Source organism: Eutrigla gurnardus (assembly GCF_963514095.1).
Source record: "Eutrigla gurnardus genome assembly, chromosome: 5".
In the NCBI taxonomy this organism is placed as follows: domain Eukaryota; kingdom Metazoa; phylum Chordata; class Actinopteri; order Perciformes; family Triglidae; genus Eutrigla; species Eutrigla gurnardus.
In genome coordinates, this window is record NC_139919.1 from 25,731,801 (window position 1) to 25,750,386 (window position 18,586).

An 18,586-nucleotide genomic window follows, 5' to 3' on the forward strand; every position below is an offset into this window, starting at 1 on the left:
TATTATGTGTGACCATCCAAGTTCTTTTCAACATGTTTTTTGATAGTCATACATGTTTCAGTATTGGTAGATTTATTTGTATCCTTAATAAGCAGCAGAATTAGAGTATAAAAATACCCCATAAGAACACCTGCACTTGAAAGTTTTTCTAATGTACAAGTAAACACATATTACCTCAAATGCACCTATATCAGAGTGAATGCACTGTAGAATGTGAAAAAATTGATTAATTAATAATAATCATGTAATATTGTAATTTTGTAGATGTTCCAAACACTGGCAAGTCTAACTATATATTCTTTTGGAGCATAATATACAAAAATGCATCATATTTGACTTACTGCAAAGTAATACATTCCCACTAAAATAATGTGTACTAGGAGCATATATGAAACGTATAAAATAAAAAAGTCAAGTTAAGTACCAGTGCTTCAAAATTATACTTAATTACATGACTTGGATTGATATAATTTTGAATTTCTGACATTCTTCCTCTGGGATGGGCCTACACAAATTAATTCCTGGAAGAAACAATTAATATACTGTCCTGCCATTGGCCACTAAACAGCCTCTCTCAAGCAGGAGGAAGTAAAGTGCCTTGCTAAAGGGCGCACTCCTGAAGTGGCTAGAGGAAGAGAAAACTTATTTTCTCATCAAGTGACCTACAGTTTATGTGGCTTACTTTCGGGGCTGCCACCACACAACACACAAAAAACCCCTCTTTAGAAAGTGAGTGCTGCTTGTTCCCCTCCAAATTTGAAAGAGATGGTCGTTTAGTCACATTTGCCACCAAAACCAACAGCCAAGGCTAATAATGCTTATGCTAACTAGGTTACTGTTCGTGATTCTTTAGTTGAGATGAGCATGATCCCTGTTCGGCCTTGTTGTGAAACGTGACGTACACGTAGACACGTTCTACCTTAAAAGAAGCCGTACAGCATTACAAGTTATTAACCACTGTTAACAGGTTAACTTGGATTTGAAGGCCTGGCCAGGAGACGCACTCGGCCAGCCAGGGCCTTGGGTGGCAACGTCATCATTTTTGGGCGTGGACGCATGGGTTGCCAGGTTTATGTTAAGGCCCACACTTTCGGTCAATTTTAACAATACGTTTTTAACACATTACAGCATAATTAGCAAGCTCTAGGTTATTTGAATTTGATGCCATTCACAACACAACAAGATAACAATATGGGTAACAATTGTGTTAGAAATGTTCGATCCTGTTGAGTAACGTAATTGTGTTGCAGTTTGGAACAGAGGCGATGATTAGTTAAGTGCGTCGTTTTGCGGTCTCTGAAAAGGGGGACGTTCCGGAGCTCTGGCAACCCACAGCAAGGTTTCAGCTGCATCACGCAGGTCTGGTCATACATACTCCGGCGTGTGGTATCTACGTTTGTATCAGGTAATTTGATGAATGCAAAGATTGTTTGATTGGTTTTACTCAAATGTAGTGCTCACGTTGCATACTTTGATAGCATAACATATCGGTTTGAATGTCGGATTCTTTCATAATACTGATAGTTAGCGAGTGCTAACGCGAGAGCTAGCTAACTGTGAACGCCGAATAACATGGCGTCGGGTGAGGGGGCCGCTTTTGTTCTTGTGTCTGGGTGCGGTAGTGAGCGTGCTCAGAGCCACGCACCCGGTCGAAAATCAATGAGATCCTTTACACATACTCGTAATTTAACTTCTGCGAACTCTTACACGAACGCCAGAAATGTTTTCTTTCCAATTAAATTAACTTTGCTACACGTTGTTGTGGCGCTAACGTTAATACCGTTATTCCGTGTTCGCGCTTTTTATGAAGTGGTTGCCCTTTTTCTTTTAATCGGAAGAGCGCTGGGAAATTAGGCAATTCTGACAATTGCTTGCTATTTATGTTTTCATACAACGTTTCTGGTATCAGCGGAAACCCATTTGATCGAGATTTTCAATGTAGTAACCGGTTAGCATTCGCAAACGACCGCAAGAGGGCGCTGCCAACTAACATTTAGCGTTACTTACACGCGACTCACTGAAAAAGCGACTTGAAACCGGAAGTGTCTATGATTTTAATGCATTATGTGCTCTCCTACAGGTATTTTTGAAAAGTCATGGCTGATGAGGGATATGTAGTACGCATCAGGGGTCTCCCTTGGTCCTGCTCGGTGGATGAAGTACAGAGGTTTTTCTCAGGTAGGTGTTTCTCTTTTCTATTTACACTTTTTAAATACGATTGAAGAAATGTTTTAATAATATATACATTTCCTACGCAGAGTGCAAAATCATCACCAACGGAAGTGGCATCCACTTCACCTACACAAGAGAGGGGCGTCCCAGCGGCGAGGCGTTTGTCGAGATGGAGACGGAGGAAGACCTGAAGATTGCTGTGAAGAAGGACAGAGAAACCATGGGTCACAGATATGTAGAGGGTGTGTACAACTGCTTACACTAAAATTGTTTTCCTTCTCCTGAAGCTGCAAATGAAATACTAGTCTGTCTATCAGAGCTCCACCAAAATCAGATACAATTGCCCCCTGAAAGGGTTAAGTTATGTAACAGTCAAAATGATAGTTGGTGGAAATGCTGTGAGCACACCCTCAAGCCACATCACATGGTAGCACATGTCGTTTGCAACTAAGTGGCCGAAACTCTAAATGTACGTCTCATTTTCCTTTGAATGTGAATGCAAGTCACTGCTGGCTGGAAACTGTGGTAGATTTTATAATCTATTTCTGTCATTTTGTCATAATTCCTAAGAAGAAAACAAGAGATGATGTTATAGTTGAGTTATTAGCAAATCTGAGTGGGAACTCCATTACAGAGTGACTAATTTGTGAACTTCCTGTTGTGATGGCTGATGGTTATGTCCCTTTTTTGATGCAGTTTTTAAATCCAACAATGTCGAAATGGACTGGGTCATGAAGCACACTGGTCCAAACTGTCCAGAAACGGCAGGAGATGGGCTCGTCCGGCTCCGAGGCCTTCCCTTTGGCTGCAGCAAGGAGGAGATTGTACAGTTTTTCTCAGGTATGAAAAAGTGGTTCACTGTAAAACTTCCTCAATGTAATGTTGGTGTCAAGTTGGGGTTTTTTTAGTTTGTTTTTTCATCTTCCTTTTCTTGTTTCCTTTCTCCTATGGACACGTACCAATTCTTGCGTCTAATTTAACAAGGGGGTCCATATGCAACTGGAGAATGATTATAACTTAGTGTATTTTTTTCATAATAAAATAGTAAATTTCATGTTTTCAGTGAGACAAATAAGCTAGTTAGACATTTAAATGGAGGAATTATTGATGTTTAGATCAAGGGCAGACTGCGATGCAAACACCCTCTCCCATCTTTGCCCATCATATCCATCATAAGTACATTTTAATCACTTTTTGTCCCCCTTTCTTTGGTTGTGGCGTACTTAAATGTTTAACTTGTCTGACTACTGGTAATTTACTAATGATGGAATGGGTCTCACTCATCACTGATTAGACAGTCTCTTACCCTGATATAATTTTCTTTTCCCCCCCATTTACTCACACCTTTTTAAATGCATCTTTCTTCTATACACTGTATGTCTTCGATTAGTTCCTACTGAGCAAACGGTAATTTTAACTCATGTCACCCCCCAGGATCTCTTACTCTTTCATCAACGCACCAATACTAGCCCGACGTCCCACACAGTGCCCCTTTCCATTCTCTTCCTCTATCCTCTCATTTCTATTTTATCCCCGAAATACAGTAAATATAGGTCGTTTAAATGGCCAGTCACTGGTTAAAAACTGAACTGGTATGTGTGATGATGTGTAGAGTTTTCCATAAGTTTTCTATCTCTCTCTCTCTCTTTAGAGAAAGTTCTCTCTGTGATTGGGCATGTGATTTAATATGTCCCCTGCTGGGGTTATCTGTCCTTGGGTTGAAGGGTTGGAAATCGTGCCAAATGGGATAACATTGCCGGTGGACATCCAGGGGAGGAGTACGGGGGAGGCCTTCGTGCAGTTTGCTTCACAGGATATAGCTGAAAAGGCTCTAAAGAAACACAAGGAAAGAATAGGGCACAGGTGGGGATGGTTGGTTGGTTGGCTGGATAAGTTGCTTTTCTTATGGTGTGCACCCTAAACATCTGAACTAAATGAAAAACGGACACTACACGAATCTTGGCTAATTAAAGCATATTTGTAAGTAATACACACATTGCTATGTTGGATTCCAATACGCCACACACTCACAATGTTCAATGGGAAGATTAGTGCTTGGGCACCATTCACAAGTACGACAAGAACCGCTAATTAAGAGTACATGCTTAATTTTGAGAACAAATGGTGTCTCAGCACTAAACGTCAGTCCAGGTTGATTTAATGGTAAGGAGTCTCCCTGGTGGTAAAATCAGAGGGCCGCTGTACACGTGGATCTGGAGCCCACTGTCACAGGTAATGCTTAGAGTGAGGCTGGAGCCCTCTCTGTCCCTCTAAACCAGGAAAATGGCTGTCATGGCAAGGAAACAGGATGATTGCATCAGATATTTAACTCACTTTCCAGGTAACTAGGAGAATAGTGTAAACAATTAATAAGGCTTTTTATCAATTTGGACAGCTTAGTTATTAAGAAGTTCCTTTTAATCTACTTTCTTTACAACTAGCATTAAGCACTCAAAAGATATTACTACTGTGGACTCCACCATGACAGCATCTGCATAGCTCAGTTTCATCAGTATTGAGAAAATGCAGCCATGCCGGGGCTGGTCTCTTCTCCATGCCCTCACTGTGGTATCTCTATGCTCTCAGGTACATTGAGATCTTCAAGAGTAGCCGCGCTGAGGTGCGGACCCATTACGAACCCCAGCGGAAGCCCATGGGCATGCAGAGACCCGGCCCCTACGACCGGCCCTCTGGTGGTCGTGGCTACAACATGATGGGCCGAGGGGGATCCTATGAGAGGATGCGTCGCGGCGGCGGCTATGGAGGAGGTGGGTGACTGAATGACTGGAAATCAGATGGAGTGACATTGTGCAATTTTTTTTTGATAGTTACGCACCCCATCATGCTAACATGGCGCAATGGAATTACTATGATTTTGAATGCAAGTCCATATGCTAATCTCGATTTATGAATATTCAGGTGTGTCGGATGGACGGTACAGCGATGGCGGCGGCTCCTCCTTCCAGAGCACGACAGGCCACTGTGTCCACATGAGGGGCCTGCCATACAGAGCCACAGAGACAGACATCTACAATGTAAGTCAGAGGAACGACGGCAAAATATCTGCTTAGCGGCCAACTTACCGAAATGCTGAGCACTATTGTGTCTAACAAATGTGTTAATTAATCTATTTGTTTGTCTCAGTTCTTCTCGCCGTTGAATCCAGTGCGGGTCCACATTGAGATCGGCCCAGACGGCAGGGTAACCGGCGAGGCAGATGTAGAGTTTGCAACACACGAGGATGCTGTGGCCGCCATGTCCAAAGACAAAGCCAACATGCGTGAGTTTGAAATAGCGATCTCTTCCACTTCCTCCCTTGCATAAAGACGTTTTTATAATGACGGTCATGATTTCGCTCGCTCTTTCCCCCCCCCCCCATTAGAGCACCGCTATGTGGAGCTGTTCTTGAATTCAACAGCAGGTGGCAGTAACGGAGCCTACAGTAGCCAAATGATGGGTGGCATGGGTGAGTTTCAGTGGACGCTGGGAGACTAGTGGCATCTGTGTTTGGATAAATGCTTGGACACATTTCTTGTGGCCTTGATCTTTGGCTATCTTCATATCTTATACATCTGTGGAATAATAAGGATTGTGTGACGTCCTCCTGAACCATTGATCTGTCCTCTCTACAGGGAACCAGTCATCTTACAGCGGTGGCCAGCTGAGCTCAGGGTATTCGGGTGGGTACAGCAGCCAGGGCAACATGGGCGGCTACGGTGACTACAGTGAGTGTCATATCTTGTTATAATAGGTTTCTTGTACATTCATATTTAATGCACTAAAGTATCAATATGCACCACAGTGAACAAAACTTTGTTTCTGTGTATGAACTCCACGGTCCTATAGTGTTTATTCTCTCTCTCTTGTTAGGTAACCAGGGCGGAATGGGAAGCAGTTACTATGGCGGCGGTGGAGGAGGAGGAAGCAGAGGATCGATGAACGGACTGGGTGGGGGATGGGGAATGTAGATTTTTCTTTTTTCTTAATTTGATGTTTTTTTTAAACTCAGCATTTTGCTGGAAGGACTGGAAATGCAAAGTCTCACTGAGTAAACATAGAGTAGGGTCAGGTGAGGTTGTTTCCAAAATATTGAGGGAGGGGGGGTAGGGTTTGTATTTTTTTTAAGTGGATGATCTTCGGAGAGAAGTGAGATCATCCGGCGTCGGAGAGAAGCGTTGTTTGTCTTCCCCATTCCTAACACATTTGACACATTTACAGAAACCGTGCTTTGAATTTTCATTACCAAGAAGTGTGCCGTATTTGTGTTATTGTTCTCCAGAATCTGTTCCCCCGAGGTCCACTCTTCATGTGCTGGTGGCGTCAATACTTGTTTCAACATGCGAGTGCATGAACAAAAAAAAAAATAATCAGAAAGTGTCTGGTATCTTCTTTAGACCTTGTTTCACCTTCTGCATAGTGTTTAGACCTTTTTTTTTTTTTTTTTCTTTTTTTAATTTCCAGTTAAAATGTGTAAAATTCACCTGAATTTGAGACTTCACGTGTTCAGAGCATGTTATGTTTTCTTACGGTGTGACTGACGGTTGGGGTGGGTTTTTGTTCTGGATGAGGGCTATGTCAAGGCATGTGAATTTAAAATCCGCCGACATGAAGGTTTCTACTGCTTCAAATGCTATTTGTATTTCCCGTGCAAAAAGTGAATAAACTAGTCTGGAATATCTAATTGAAATAAGCATTGCAAAAAAAGGAGGCTTTATTCATTTATCAAATATCGATATAAAACTTTTGGTCATCATTCCCCAAATTAAGAAAATGGCTTAGTAGCAGTTGACATGACCCCCCCCCCCCCCCATTTGTAACAATACATTCTAAAATAGTTAGATTTGTTAACATTCAGTAATTTACACAACAATTTTGCATTTCTTCAGCAGTGGGGCCAAAGCGGTAAAATAGTTTTAGAGTAGATGCATGACAAAGTGTAGAACGCTGGTTCATCAGAAACCAACATTCTCCTTGATGGGAGTTAATTAACATAAATCTACATTCACTGTTTGAATTAGAAATTAGAAAAAACTACACAAGCTTTAAAAGGATCCGTTGATCAAGTATCAAATTGTCAAACTGATGTCATTCCTGGCCCAAAGAAACATTAATAACATAAATATGCTAAACTATTTCAACCTCTATGCAAACTCAACTCAACAGTCTTCATAAACTACATCCCCATCAGTGTTAAAGGGCACGCCCCCTTATTTAATACAGCTGAACTAATGTTCCTGAATTTCAGGCAACAGTGGAAGCGGAACACCAAATCACATTCTCCTCAGATTTGATGACATTTTACAAGTAGTTAAACATCATAGTGGATGAGTTCGAACGCTTTCGTGGGAACATTTAAGCTTGTGGGTGTTTTGTCAGGAACCTGTGGAGGAGCTTCTCTGCAGCAGGAGGGCGTGGCACACGTCGCACACCCGCACGGGCCGAGGGTAGGAGGGTAAGGCCAGCTCGTTACTGGAGCAGCTGTTGCAGTAGATGTCGCCGCAGTTCCTACAGTGGTGCTGTGAAACAAACATGGACTCCTCATTAACAATGCCGTGCAAGATGAACATACAGATTGCTGTAGAGTTTATTTCGCTAACCTTCCTGCGTGCGATGGAGAACTCCTTCACGCATTGCTTGCATTGAGTGGCCTCGTCGTCTTTCAGCCAGGCGTGGCCCTGATGGGAGCAATGAACGCACAACACGTTATTTGTAAGGATTCTGTTCATATTTCATAGCATCATTTGTTCATGTTCACCATGTCATATTACCTTCAGAGCTTTGTTGACTTCCTTGAAGTCCTCCATCTTAAGTTTAGACCTTTGACAAAGATGACACACTTGACATGAGACACTTTTTAAACGACAAAATAAAAAGCTGATAAAATGAGAAGTACTGACTGGCTGAGATGCAGCCCCATCTCCTGTAGAGCCTGTTCCTGCTGCCCACATCTCTGCTGCAGCTGCTGCTTCTCATGCTTCAAATCCTGCAGCTCCTGCAATATTCATTCACAGGAGACGAGCACCATGACATCACGACACTGTGCAGAATTACCATTTGCTCAAACCACTTTTGAGAAAACCTCAATCGGATTAGCGATGTTTTGCTGAGGCAAATATTGATATTATTTGCAATATTATGCAAACATTAAAACAGGAACGACTCTGAACAAACAGCATCTTATCAAAAATAATCCTGGAATAGGTTTTAGATGGAATTAACATGGATTAACATTGTGCTGACAGCTCTGAGAAAGGCTTTTAATCATTTCTATGAGAAGCCCCTTTTGTGAAGTGGTTATTTTGTGCCTGTGTCTGGAAGTTATACAGACTGTTCTCAATTCATTCATGAAAATCAGATTGACTGACCCGTCATTATCAAGACGTCTGCATGGGGAATGTAGATACTACGTATAAACTCCTTAGTTACCACCGTTTTTCATCATTTCCAGAGCTGACTGACCTGAACCCTGTGTGTGTGTGTGTGTGTGTGTGTGTGTGTGTGTGTGTGTGTGTGTGTGTGTGTGTGTGTGTGTGTGTGTGTGTGTGTGTGTGTGTGTGTGAGTGAGAAACACTGACCACGTGCAGGCCCTGGAGTTGTTGCAGCTGTGTGCGGAGCTCGATGCTGTTGTCCTGTTCCCGCTGGAGAGCTTTCTGCAGGCTCTGTCTCTGTTCCCTCTCAGTGCGCAGCTCGTTCTCCAAACCCAGCCTGTAAACAGAGACGGAACATGTTCTTAGAGCCAACATACCGCTACTACTACATAATACTACTGCGGACCCCATGATGGTTCTTTCCTTACAAAATCTTTGCAAAATTGCTTACGTAATTATGTTACCTGAAGGGGAAAAAACATTTTTTGGAAAGACTGTAAAGACTGGACTCATTACAACATTATTAATTAATTAATTATTAAAAATATAAAGGAATGATATGAAGTAATTAGGAGCAGATTGATTGGCAAAGTCATGGGAAATTGGAATGACAGAATAAAGCACCTGTGAGATCTGATAAAAAAGTATGTGTGGGATCTGCCAGGACCCCAGCTGGTAGGATGAGCCTGTGTGTGTGTGTGTGCAGGACTACATGTTGAAATAAATATGAACTGTTGGAATATAAAATTCAGAGATGGGGACAAGTTACACCGTACAAACGTTTTTTTTATATATTTGATATATGCAAGTAAAAAAAAGTGTTATGCCAGTTTGTTTTAATGTGTGTAAGATTGATGTAAGTTAAAAGCTAACAGCTTCCACATACAGATACTTACAATGAATTGGTCCTGGGCTATAATTCAGATTTATAATTATACATATAGTTTTTTTGATCATATTTGATCTTTGTTACACTTTTATTGTTGGAACTCAAGATGTGAAGGAGCCACAAGCACGTCTAGTGCACCGTGACAGGAAATGACCACAGAAGGACAAATTCCTCTCCAGTTAAGAGGATACAGGAAGTACATAAAGTCACTCTTGGAGCTGATCTTTAAATGAAGCGCACGCTCGGATACTTTTATGAATGAACTGCACATCAGTCAAACATACTTCCTGAATTCTCCTTCTGTATAATGCATTCTGTTTTTATAGTTTGTGAACTTGTGCTTTATTCATGTTATTTTCCCAACTGTGTGTGTCTTAACCTTTGTGTATCCAGGCCAGTCAGCTGTTTCTGCAGAGCATCCACTTTTCCTTCCAGCTCAACCTTCATGTCTTTGTCGGACTGGTCGCTTTGTTTGCGCTGTTGCTCCGAGTTCTGGAGTCTGTGAGACACAAACAAACATGAAGAAGAATTACTCATTTAAAAGGAATGTCATTTCAAAAAAGAGTAACACGCACATTACATACCTCTGCTCTAATTCCATCATGGCTTTCTCCATTTCATCCATCTTCTGCTCAAGCTGCGCGGCCTCCGCCTGCTTTTTTTCTGCCTCTTGTTTTGAATCCTTAAAAGCCACATGAGTTGTGTTAATGTGCGTTCTGTCTGAGTGGCTGTGCAAGAGAAAATCAAAAGGTGCGTTCATGCGTATCTACCTGGGCTTTGTGGAACATTTGCACGTTAAGAGTCTTGACCTGGTCGAGCTGGAGCCGCAAGGCTGCCAGCGTGTCCTGTTTCTCATGCGTGTCCTTCTCCAGCAGCTTCATGGCCACCTCCATCTCCTGCTTCAGGCCCACCTGGAGCTCCAACTCACGCTCCAGCTCCTGAAGCATTGCAAACACACAGAAAGGCATGAGTCAAAATCAGTTCTACAGTCTCATCAACACTCACGCCGCTGGCTTCTGTCTGACATGCGTGACAATCAGTGTTGAGCCGGTTGATACCTGACCTGGCGAATGCGCTTTTCCTCTTTATACTGCTTCCAGACCACACTGTACATATCATCCAGGCCCTGTCGAGTCTGTTTGTACGTCTCCAGCTCCACCTGGCTGTCCTGAAGGGCTGCCTGGAAAAACACAATGCAGCATACAATTTAGGTGTTTTTTATTCATTTATTTTTAAGATCAGGAGTGGTCTAGTTACAGTAACTTGCTTTCTGACCTCTTCCTTTTTCTGGCTGGACTGCAAGATGGTGTCATTCTCCTTTCTTAGCTGCTCCTGTTCTTCCCGTAGAGAGTTGATTCTGTCCGTCGCCGCCGTCAGCTGAGGAACATCAAACGCTCGTCAGTGAGGTGAAGCGAGGCGAATACAAAAGATGCCATGATGAAAGAGGACACATTAGAGAGGAATGGCTTCCTTTTAGATCGATAATTGGCGCGATCCAAAAAGAATGTGTCACACCCACCAAGTACAAGCACAATCACAGAGCAGTTCACACACTGACTGACCTCCTCCACAAGCTTGCTGTTGGTCTTCTCTATAGAGTCCATCTTGGCCTGAAGGTCAGTGACCGTGCCACTTAGGTGCCGATTTAACTCCTCAATGTAGTGCTTCTGATCTAATATGGCTGTCATCTTAGCATCACTGAAAGAGAAAGAACAAAGCAATTTAGTTCAGACTAGTATAAGAACAATAGGTAGTTTAAAGCATGACAAGAGGCAGGTGAGATGCTCAATTCATCTGAAAAGCATGAACTCACTCTTTTGGAGTCTCGCTGTTGACAGGGTCTTTCAGATAAAGGGAAAAGTCAATGACTCCCACCTACATGGGAAAGAAAAACGGATCACTGTGTATCCTAAATTATTTGTAGGTGCAACAGCTGACAAAACCTGTCGCCACTCACCTGAGAATCAAGATCCTCCCCTTTGATGCAGAGGTTAGCGTCGATTACATTGAGGCCCACCAGCAGTCCCCCCATCACTGCTCCCTCCTCCTCCATCATCAATGCTCCAGAGTCATAAAACTCACTAGGAGACGACATTGGAAAGAAAAATAATGAATTGAAATTGTGGGAAATTAACTCGCATGAAGTACACGTGAACATTTTATAGTTCTTGTATGAAATACGGGCTACATTAAGCCCACACATCTTATCATGGTTACTAACCTCAGGAGATCTTTGCGATCCAGCAAGGCTTTCATATAGTCAGCTACAGTCTTCTGCATGAGGGCTAAATGCAGCCACGCCCTACCTCTCCCCAAGCCGGTCCTGAAAGGAGAAAATATTGAAAAAAATAAAGCAGCCATTAATCAAATGGGTGTTAAGCATATCTTATATTGTAGGTATGTTGGAAAATGTTTTTTGCAATAGCATACTTAATGCCGGGCAGGTCTCTGGCACTTGTGGCAATGTTAACAGACTCTGGACACAACTTCTCCACCAGCTCCAGAGGGCCCCATATAGACTTGGTCTGGCCAATGAAGGATTTCTTGGCTGAAAAACATGGTGTAGAAGGTAATTTCCTGATTGCTACGGCGCTCCTAAAATGTCATAGTGTTGAAAAGGTCAGCATGTCTCCCACCTCTCAGCCCATGTTTGAGGCAGTGCTCCAGGACGACGAAGAACTGCTGCAGAGGAGGGTACTCCGAGTCCAGCGTCCGGCCCAGACTCAAGGAGGACTGGATTAACACTTTGATGCTCAGCTTCATCATGCTGAGGAGGTTGGATCTTTCTATTGCCATGGGGTCTTTGGGGGGCACAACTGTAAAGAATAGATAGATATTGTCATTGCAAGTAGAAAAAAAACAAATATAAAAAAATGTGAAGAATATAAATATGAAAACACAGCAGTTGTTGCACAATTGTTGAGTCAAGTCTGTTATTGCAAGTCAATGACAGAGCAAAACAAAAAGAGAAGCATTGCAATTGCATCGGTCACAGACGCAGGCGCTTGGAGGAGAGTTCGTATCCATGACATGCAGAATAAACACAACATGTAAAATGGAAAACAGCCGGAGTCAGCAGCGCGATCTTCTGCACAGTCACCGAAACCATGAAAATCGATGCTTTGCTCCTCAAGTCATGTGTCTTGACAGCTGACAATTCGTTTCCAAGAGGAAGTCGAGGGAGAGAGAGATGAACTTTGTAACGTCGTATAACTTAAGTATGTCAAACCGAGGAGTGCGCCTACCCGGAAGCCGTTTTGAAGTGTCGTTGAGCTCACTTTCGGACTCCCTCCCCGACGTGGAGCTCGCAGCGGATCCCTGTGAGGGATTTCTCGGACCAGCAGCGTAGCTCACTCCGCTAGTAATCGTCTCCGTGGCCTTCCGAGCCAGAGACAGGATAGGCGCCGACCAGCTGCTCTCTGTGGCCGCCGGAGCCGGCTTCTCTGTCCGGTCCCGCCCGTCGTCTTCGACGGACTCGCCGTCGGGCGCGGCGGCCGAAACTTCGGGTTCGTCTCGCTGTTTCCCAGCCTCGCCATCCTCCACAGCTGTGTTTACCTCCCCTGCCTCGTCCGCCATGTTTGCCCCCTCCCCTCGCCCCACCGACTAAACCACGTGACCACAGCAGAGCAATCACGCGCGCTGTGAGAACTTTATTCTTCTTCTTTGAAATGATTAGCGGTTACGAAGTTAGGTTGCAAAGCGCATTACCGCCACCTACTGCCCTGGAGCGGTGGCGCACTGGGCAGGCATTAAAAAGTCCTGCATTTTTATCTAATCTTGAGGCCATGACCCACTCTAAAGCCAGCACAGAAGGCCTTCAGGAGACATTTTGACATGTTGCAGTAGGAAAACTGCAGGTGTGATGTTTGGTTGTGCTTCCCAATGACCAACAGCCGGGATTTCTGGTTGGAAAATGGGTGATAAGAGTCACGCCTGCAACCTCTTCTTGCGTGATAATTTTCTCACTGTGGATGTATTTCTCCATGATGCACTGGTCGCCGATATGAAAACAAATGTATATCTTAACTTTCAACTCAATCACATTCTTGTTACTTAAGTTTTAATGCGTATGAGGTTATGGTGGATAAAGACGTCCTGGCTCAAAAGTGAAAGTTTTACCGACTTTTTGACTATAGTGACACATTTTTCATCCATTACATTATTCCTATAATAACATATCGTCATTTAACTAAGAAACCATCAACATTTCTCAGTTGAAAGTAAAATTTATGAAGACTTTTTTAAAGACTTGAAGGAATCTCCGAACTTCCTGAACATTTCATTCAATATATGAGCAAACGGGATTAGTGACTTCGGGCCAGTTCTTCAACAAGTCCAAACAAGTCCCAGTGAAGTTCTTCTGTAGTCCTCTCAGATGTGATGTAGTTCTTAAATCAACCACGGGGTGGCGCAGACAATCTGTGCGTTCCTCGCCTGTGGCTCCTGTTACAAGGTGCTTTTTTATCATTTCTAGGCATAAAGAAATCCACCAGCCCAGTTTAGACTGTGTTATCAGGTGTGTCTGCCAGTTTACAACATCACCCTAATTGTTTTACATCACGTTTGTGTGAGAGCGAGATTGCTGTGTGAGTTTCTATATCCCTAAATCACTGGACTCAACAACACTGAAGAAGAGCCATAGTGTAGACAGCAATTGTGAATGAATGGGTAAAGATTAAGTCATTGTAATAATAATAATATCATTATTATTGTTATTGTTACATTGTAGTAATAGTAAACCTTTCAAGACCATATCTATCTATCTATCTATCTATCTATCTATCTATCTATCTATCTATCTATCTATCTATCTATCTATCTATCTATCTATCTATCTATCTATCTATCCATCCATCCATCCATCCATCCATCCATCCGAAAGCACTGTGATGTTTTATATTGCCAAACATGAAATACTGAATTATTTTCAAGATAAATCAGAGTAACACACACTGAAATGAGAAATTAATGTTTTAACAACTTCAGGTTGATGAAAGCTTTAAGAAAATCCTGGTGTCAACAGGTTCATTACATCATTGCTAAAATAGCCATACAACTAGTTTCCAAATGTATTCGGGGAGTACTTTTCTTTAATTTTATTTAAAGTGACCCTAGATACACTACTGCGTCCAGCCTATAATACACCATTAATGGACGTCCTTCTATCTTTCTAACACACTTTGTACAGTATGGGCTCCACATGTGTGTGTATCTTCCCTGCAGTGCAGAGAGCAGCCTCTGTAGGCGTGGTGACGCGAAGGAGGGCCATAAATACCGCGGTGCCTCTGTCGGGACGCTCCTTCGCTCCGCTCCTCGCAAACTGGAACACCCTTGAACGCACCACTCCTCTGAAGCGACGCCAACTGCTCGCAAAACAGGCGGAATTATTTCACGCACAGAAAGAACAAAAAAAAAAAAGGACGGAATATTTATACAAGTGGGAGGAATACAACTTTGTAGACCATCTTATTTTTCCACCTTAAAAAAAAAAGAATAAAAAAAAAATCACTGGGATTTTTCCTCTTTGGGAGAAACAACATGAGGATTTTCAGTGTTGTGCTTCTGCTGGTTCACACCTTGGGTGAGTGAAACATATCTTATGTTCGCTTGTGTTGTGTGTGTGTCTACCTGTCCGCCTCCTCTCTCGGCTTTCAGCGTAAACGTCTCCAGCGTGGCCGCGCCGCTTCCAGCGCGTCTTCTCGTAAACCTCGTAACCTTTAAGGCGACGCGTTTATTTTTTCACGATGCCAGGCTATTCGGGAGCTCCTGTGGTCATCCCTCTATTTTAGAGCATGCTTTATGTAACTGGATACATTTATTTTTAACTCGTATTCTTGCCTGACATTAGCTAACTGTCTGTCCATGCATTTCGTGTGTGTGTGTGTGTGTGTGTGTGTGTGTGTGTGTGTAGACACAGGGAGTATATGCCAACTTCTATTTCCCCCCTACACACACACTACAGTTCACTTCCAAAGCCCACAAATCTAACCCTCTCTGAGGGAGGGGCTAACTTTCTAGTTCAAGACAGCTTCCACTCTGCCGAAGTGCTCTGGAGCAAGGCAGTGAATACCCAGCAGCCCCTGCTCTGTATCTGAGCTTGTGCGTTTCCTAACAGGGATCAGCATGATTGCACTAAAAGCCCCCCCACCCCCAAAAAAGGAAGAAAAAAAAGCTTCCTGCCTGGAGCAACTTGTGCATGTTTCAACTTGCCAACAGAGGTTCATCCCACCTTGGCACCTTAACCTGCATCCACTGATCGTCCCCCTGGAGGAAGAGTTTACTGATTCTGTTAAAGACTGCAGAATTTAACCCCTTTTTTTCCCCCATTTTCTCCTCCAGTGGTGTCCAGATCGACCAGCGGTGCCGCGGTCGACAGGTATGAGAGCGACAGGCAGCGGCACACGGCCGTCATCAACCTGGACACGACCAAAGCCAGGAGGGTGGAGGAGGCGAGCAGGAGCATGAGCGCCACCACGGCGTCGTACGGTCAGGAAGGCGAGGCGGAAGAGTACGGGGATTACTACTACGAAGACGAGTACGAAGACGACGCGTCTGGAGACTACCTGGAACTGCCACGCAGTAAGTTTGTCATTTTTCTCACATTTATCACCACCTGCTTCCTTTATTAAAAGGGTGTAAATAAATGATGTTCTCTGTTTTGTTTTAGTCGCCATGGTAAGCAAACCCAAAGACCCGTCACCCATCCTGGAGACTGAAAGCACGGAAGGAAAGAGAAGAAGAGGAAAGGGAAGAAAGAGGGGGAAAGGCAAGGGGAAGAAGAGGAATCCTTGCATGAGGAAGTATAAAGATTTCTGCATCCACGGCACCTGCCAGTACCTGAGGGACGTCCACGCCCCGTCCTGTGTGTAAGTGTCTATGCAACCTGCCCGCACACACCGTCTTCCAGATCAGGATCCAACAACATGTTAACCCATTCACTTCCTGTGTGCAGGTGCCACCCGAGTTACTCTGGGGAGAGGTGTCAGTTCTTCACGTTGCCCTTGGAGAAGCGGCCGGAGGGCTACAACCGGACCACGGCGCTGGCCGTGGTGGCGGTGGTGCTGTCGTCCGTCTGCCTCACCATCATCGGCCTTTTATTGTTGCTCAGGTACGTTTCAAAGCTTCGTTGGCAAACATTAACAACACACACACACACACACAGGAAAAGGGCTTTTCTAGAGACTTATTTCATAGATAGACACAGCAAATAGTCTAAACAAGCTCCTTTTTTTCTTTTTTTGATTGCAGGTTTCACAAGCGAGGCGCGTATGATGTAGAGAATGAAGAGAAGGTCAAACTAGGGTTAGCGTCCAACCACTGAAGAGACACAAGAGAGAGGTGAGTAGTGAGAAATAGGGCTACAAACTGACAAACACCTTCATTTTTTATTATTTCTTCTTCGTAAAAATACGCCTTTTTTTTTACTCATTGAGTCTCTTTTCTTTTGTCACGCTAGGCAAAGATGTGGAAATTCTACCTCAAAATAGAAAAAGAGAAGTGAACTGCGAAAAAAAGGAGGTCCTGGAGGGAAAAAGGATCGTACATGAAGAAGGGAACAGAGGTTGTTGTCCGCCTTTGACCCCTCTGCTAGACGTTCAGATGAAAAAAAATGGGCGGGTGAACATATATTCCTGAAGGCCTCAGAAGAAGTCGGCCCACCTGAAACTGGAATACTAACGGCCCAGAGGATGGACTTGAGATGTGATGAGCACGGAGAGGAACGAGGAGGAGAAGAAGAAGAAGAAGAAGGAACACGTCTAGACTCTTTGCTGCTTCTTGACTGTGTGAAAAGAGGCCGATTCAGACTGAAAAAAAGATTTTTAACAAAAGCATTTTGTATTTTCCTGCACAAGTCCTCTTTTTTTTTCTTTTCTTTTGTGTACAGTAAACGGTATATTTATAATTTTAATTTATTTATTTAAGCTAACTGTATTTATAGAGATTTTAACCACCTTCAACCGTTTTTAAAATAATGATGTTACAGTTGTTTTTATATTTCTTATTGGACGATATTTATTTATGAAACAGAGAAAAAAAAAAGCAAAAACGATGCAGAAGCTCCTTGAGATATATTCGGTATTTCATGAAAAGAGGTATGATGCGTAACTATATCTAATTTCTGGCTTTTGAATTTGGCACTTAGATGATCAATAGCACTGTGATGAATAAATTGATCGTTGAATAGACATGATCGTTATTTTTTTGTTTTTTTGTTTAAGTTATTCTCAGAGCGAAGCCCTGCTCACACTCACATTCACGGCTGGAAGCTGCCCCGTGCAAGTAGTTGGATCTGTCAGCCGCTTAGCAGCTCAGGGCCTTGCTCAAAAGCACATCAGTGGTGGTAATGGGGAAGGGGCTTCTCTCCCAGCCTAATTGATCCTTCAGGTTTGAGGATCTTAAAGCCACACGAGGCTTAGTTTCTGCCTCTGTGTCATACGATCAGATCGATGCGTTGTATCGATAAATGGCAACACAAAAGGAAAAACTGCACTCAGCGACTGTATTGTTAAGAAACCTTTAAAAACAACTTGATTATCGAATGCACTGTAGCAAGAATTTGGTATGAATGTGTTGTCATGTTGTCTTATCACCCTTTTAGAGGAGAAACTCCTTCAGATCCATGTTAAGCTGTCAGTCAAGCAAAAAAAAAAAAGAAAAAAAGAAAATGTGAATTCAAGTGTTCCACCCTTTCAAATCCTGTCCCCGCAGTGTTGAAGTGATTTTTATTTATGTGATTTTTTTTTTTTTTTTCCAGAGCAAAAATAAAAGAAAAAGATTATCAGTATATTGTTGACTCCTAGTAGTTTTTACTTCATAAAAAGGTCAAACCGCTCTGTTTAGTAAGGTCAAGTTTATTTTTTGCCCCTCGGTTCGCTTCCTGAGTCGGAGTAGCCGGATAATGATAACACCAGTGTGTTCTTTCGGCCCATTCAGGAGCTTTAATTATAGTAAACGTAATATTTGTATTTCCCCTGTCTGACATGTGTGCAACCGCTCTTAACCGAAGCACCTGCATCCTGGCCATTAGTGCTATTATTCAGTGCTCACGAGACAAATATTTTTAGTAGATACAAAGTCAGAAAGCCTTCCGAGTCTATTTTGTTTAAATCTAATTATCATGATTTATTTCCAATTGTGTTTAACTGTTTAACAAATT

At 42.9% G+C, this 18,586-nt stretch overlaps 3 protein-coding genes across 4 annotated transcripts; 2 read left to right on the plus strand and 1 right to left on the minus strand.

The window, feature by feature from the left end:
* The first annotated feature begins 1,306 nt into the window (after positions 1–1,306).
* On the plus strand, positions 1,307–6,539 carry hnrnph1 (heterogeneous nuclear ribonucleoprotein H1). The gene is made up of 11 exons (XM_084010565.1): positions 1,307–1,405; positions 2,081–2,178; positions 2,259–2,414; positions 2,869–3,012; positions 3,897–4,035; positions 4,759–4,940; positions 5,092–5,207; positions 5,317–5,452; positions 5,555–5,638; positions 5,805–5,897; positions 6,043–6,539. The coding sequence occupies exons 2-11, from the start codon at positions 2,097–2,099 to the stop codon at positions 6,138–6,140; spliced, it is 1,230 nt and encodes a 409-aa protein (XP_083866691.1). The 5' UTR covers positions 1,307–1,405; positions 2,081–2,096; the 3' UTR covers positions 6,141–6,539.
* A 156-nt stretch (positions 6,540–6,695) lies between these two features.
* rufy1 (RUN and FYVE domain containing 1) lies at positions 6,696–13,015 on the minus strand. The gene is made up of 17 exons (XM_084010564.1): positions 12,675–13,015; positions 12,066–12,245; positions 11,860–11,977; positions 11,651–11,752; positions 11,387–11,510; positions 11,243–11,304; positions 10,992–11,127; positions 10,705–10,806; positions 10,493–10,609; positions 10,200–10,367; positions 10,014–10,111; positions 9,809–9,928; positions 8,748–8,877; positions 8,070–8,164; positions 7,941–7,989; positions 7,770–7,847; positions 6,696–7,688 (listed from the first exon to the last, which is right to left on the minus strand). Exons 1-17 carry the CDS (start codon positions 13,003–13,005, stop codon positions 7,545–7,547), a joined length of 2,154 nt encoding a protein of 717 aa, XP_083866690.1. The 5' UTR covers positions 13,006–13,015; the 3' UTR covers positions 6,696–7,544.
* A 1,709-nt stretch (positions 13,016–14,724) lies between these two features.
* Positions 14,725–18,214, plus strand: hbegfa (heparin-binding EGF-like growth factor a). Of its 2 annotated transcripts, none has more exons than XM_084009793.1 (5): positions 14,725–15,010; positions 15,769–16,008; positions 16,097–16,295; positions 16,382–16,537; positions 16,886–18,214. In XM_084009793.1, the coding sequence occupies exons 1-5, from the start codon at positions 14,968–14,970 to the stop codon at positions 16,914–16,916; spliced, it is 669 nt and encodes a 222-aa protein (XP_083865919.1). In that variant the 5' UTR covers positions 14,725–14,967; the 3' UTR covers positions 16,917–18,214. The 2 variants fall into 2 exon arrangements, with proteins under 2 accessions (XP_083865919.1, XP_083865918.1); XM_084009792.1 differs by lacking the exon at positions 16,886–18,214 and adding an exon at positions 16,678–16,757 and having other exon boundaries at positions 14,726–15,010.
* The last annotated feature ends 372 nt before the right edge of the window (positions 18,215–18,586 follow it).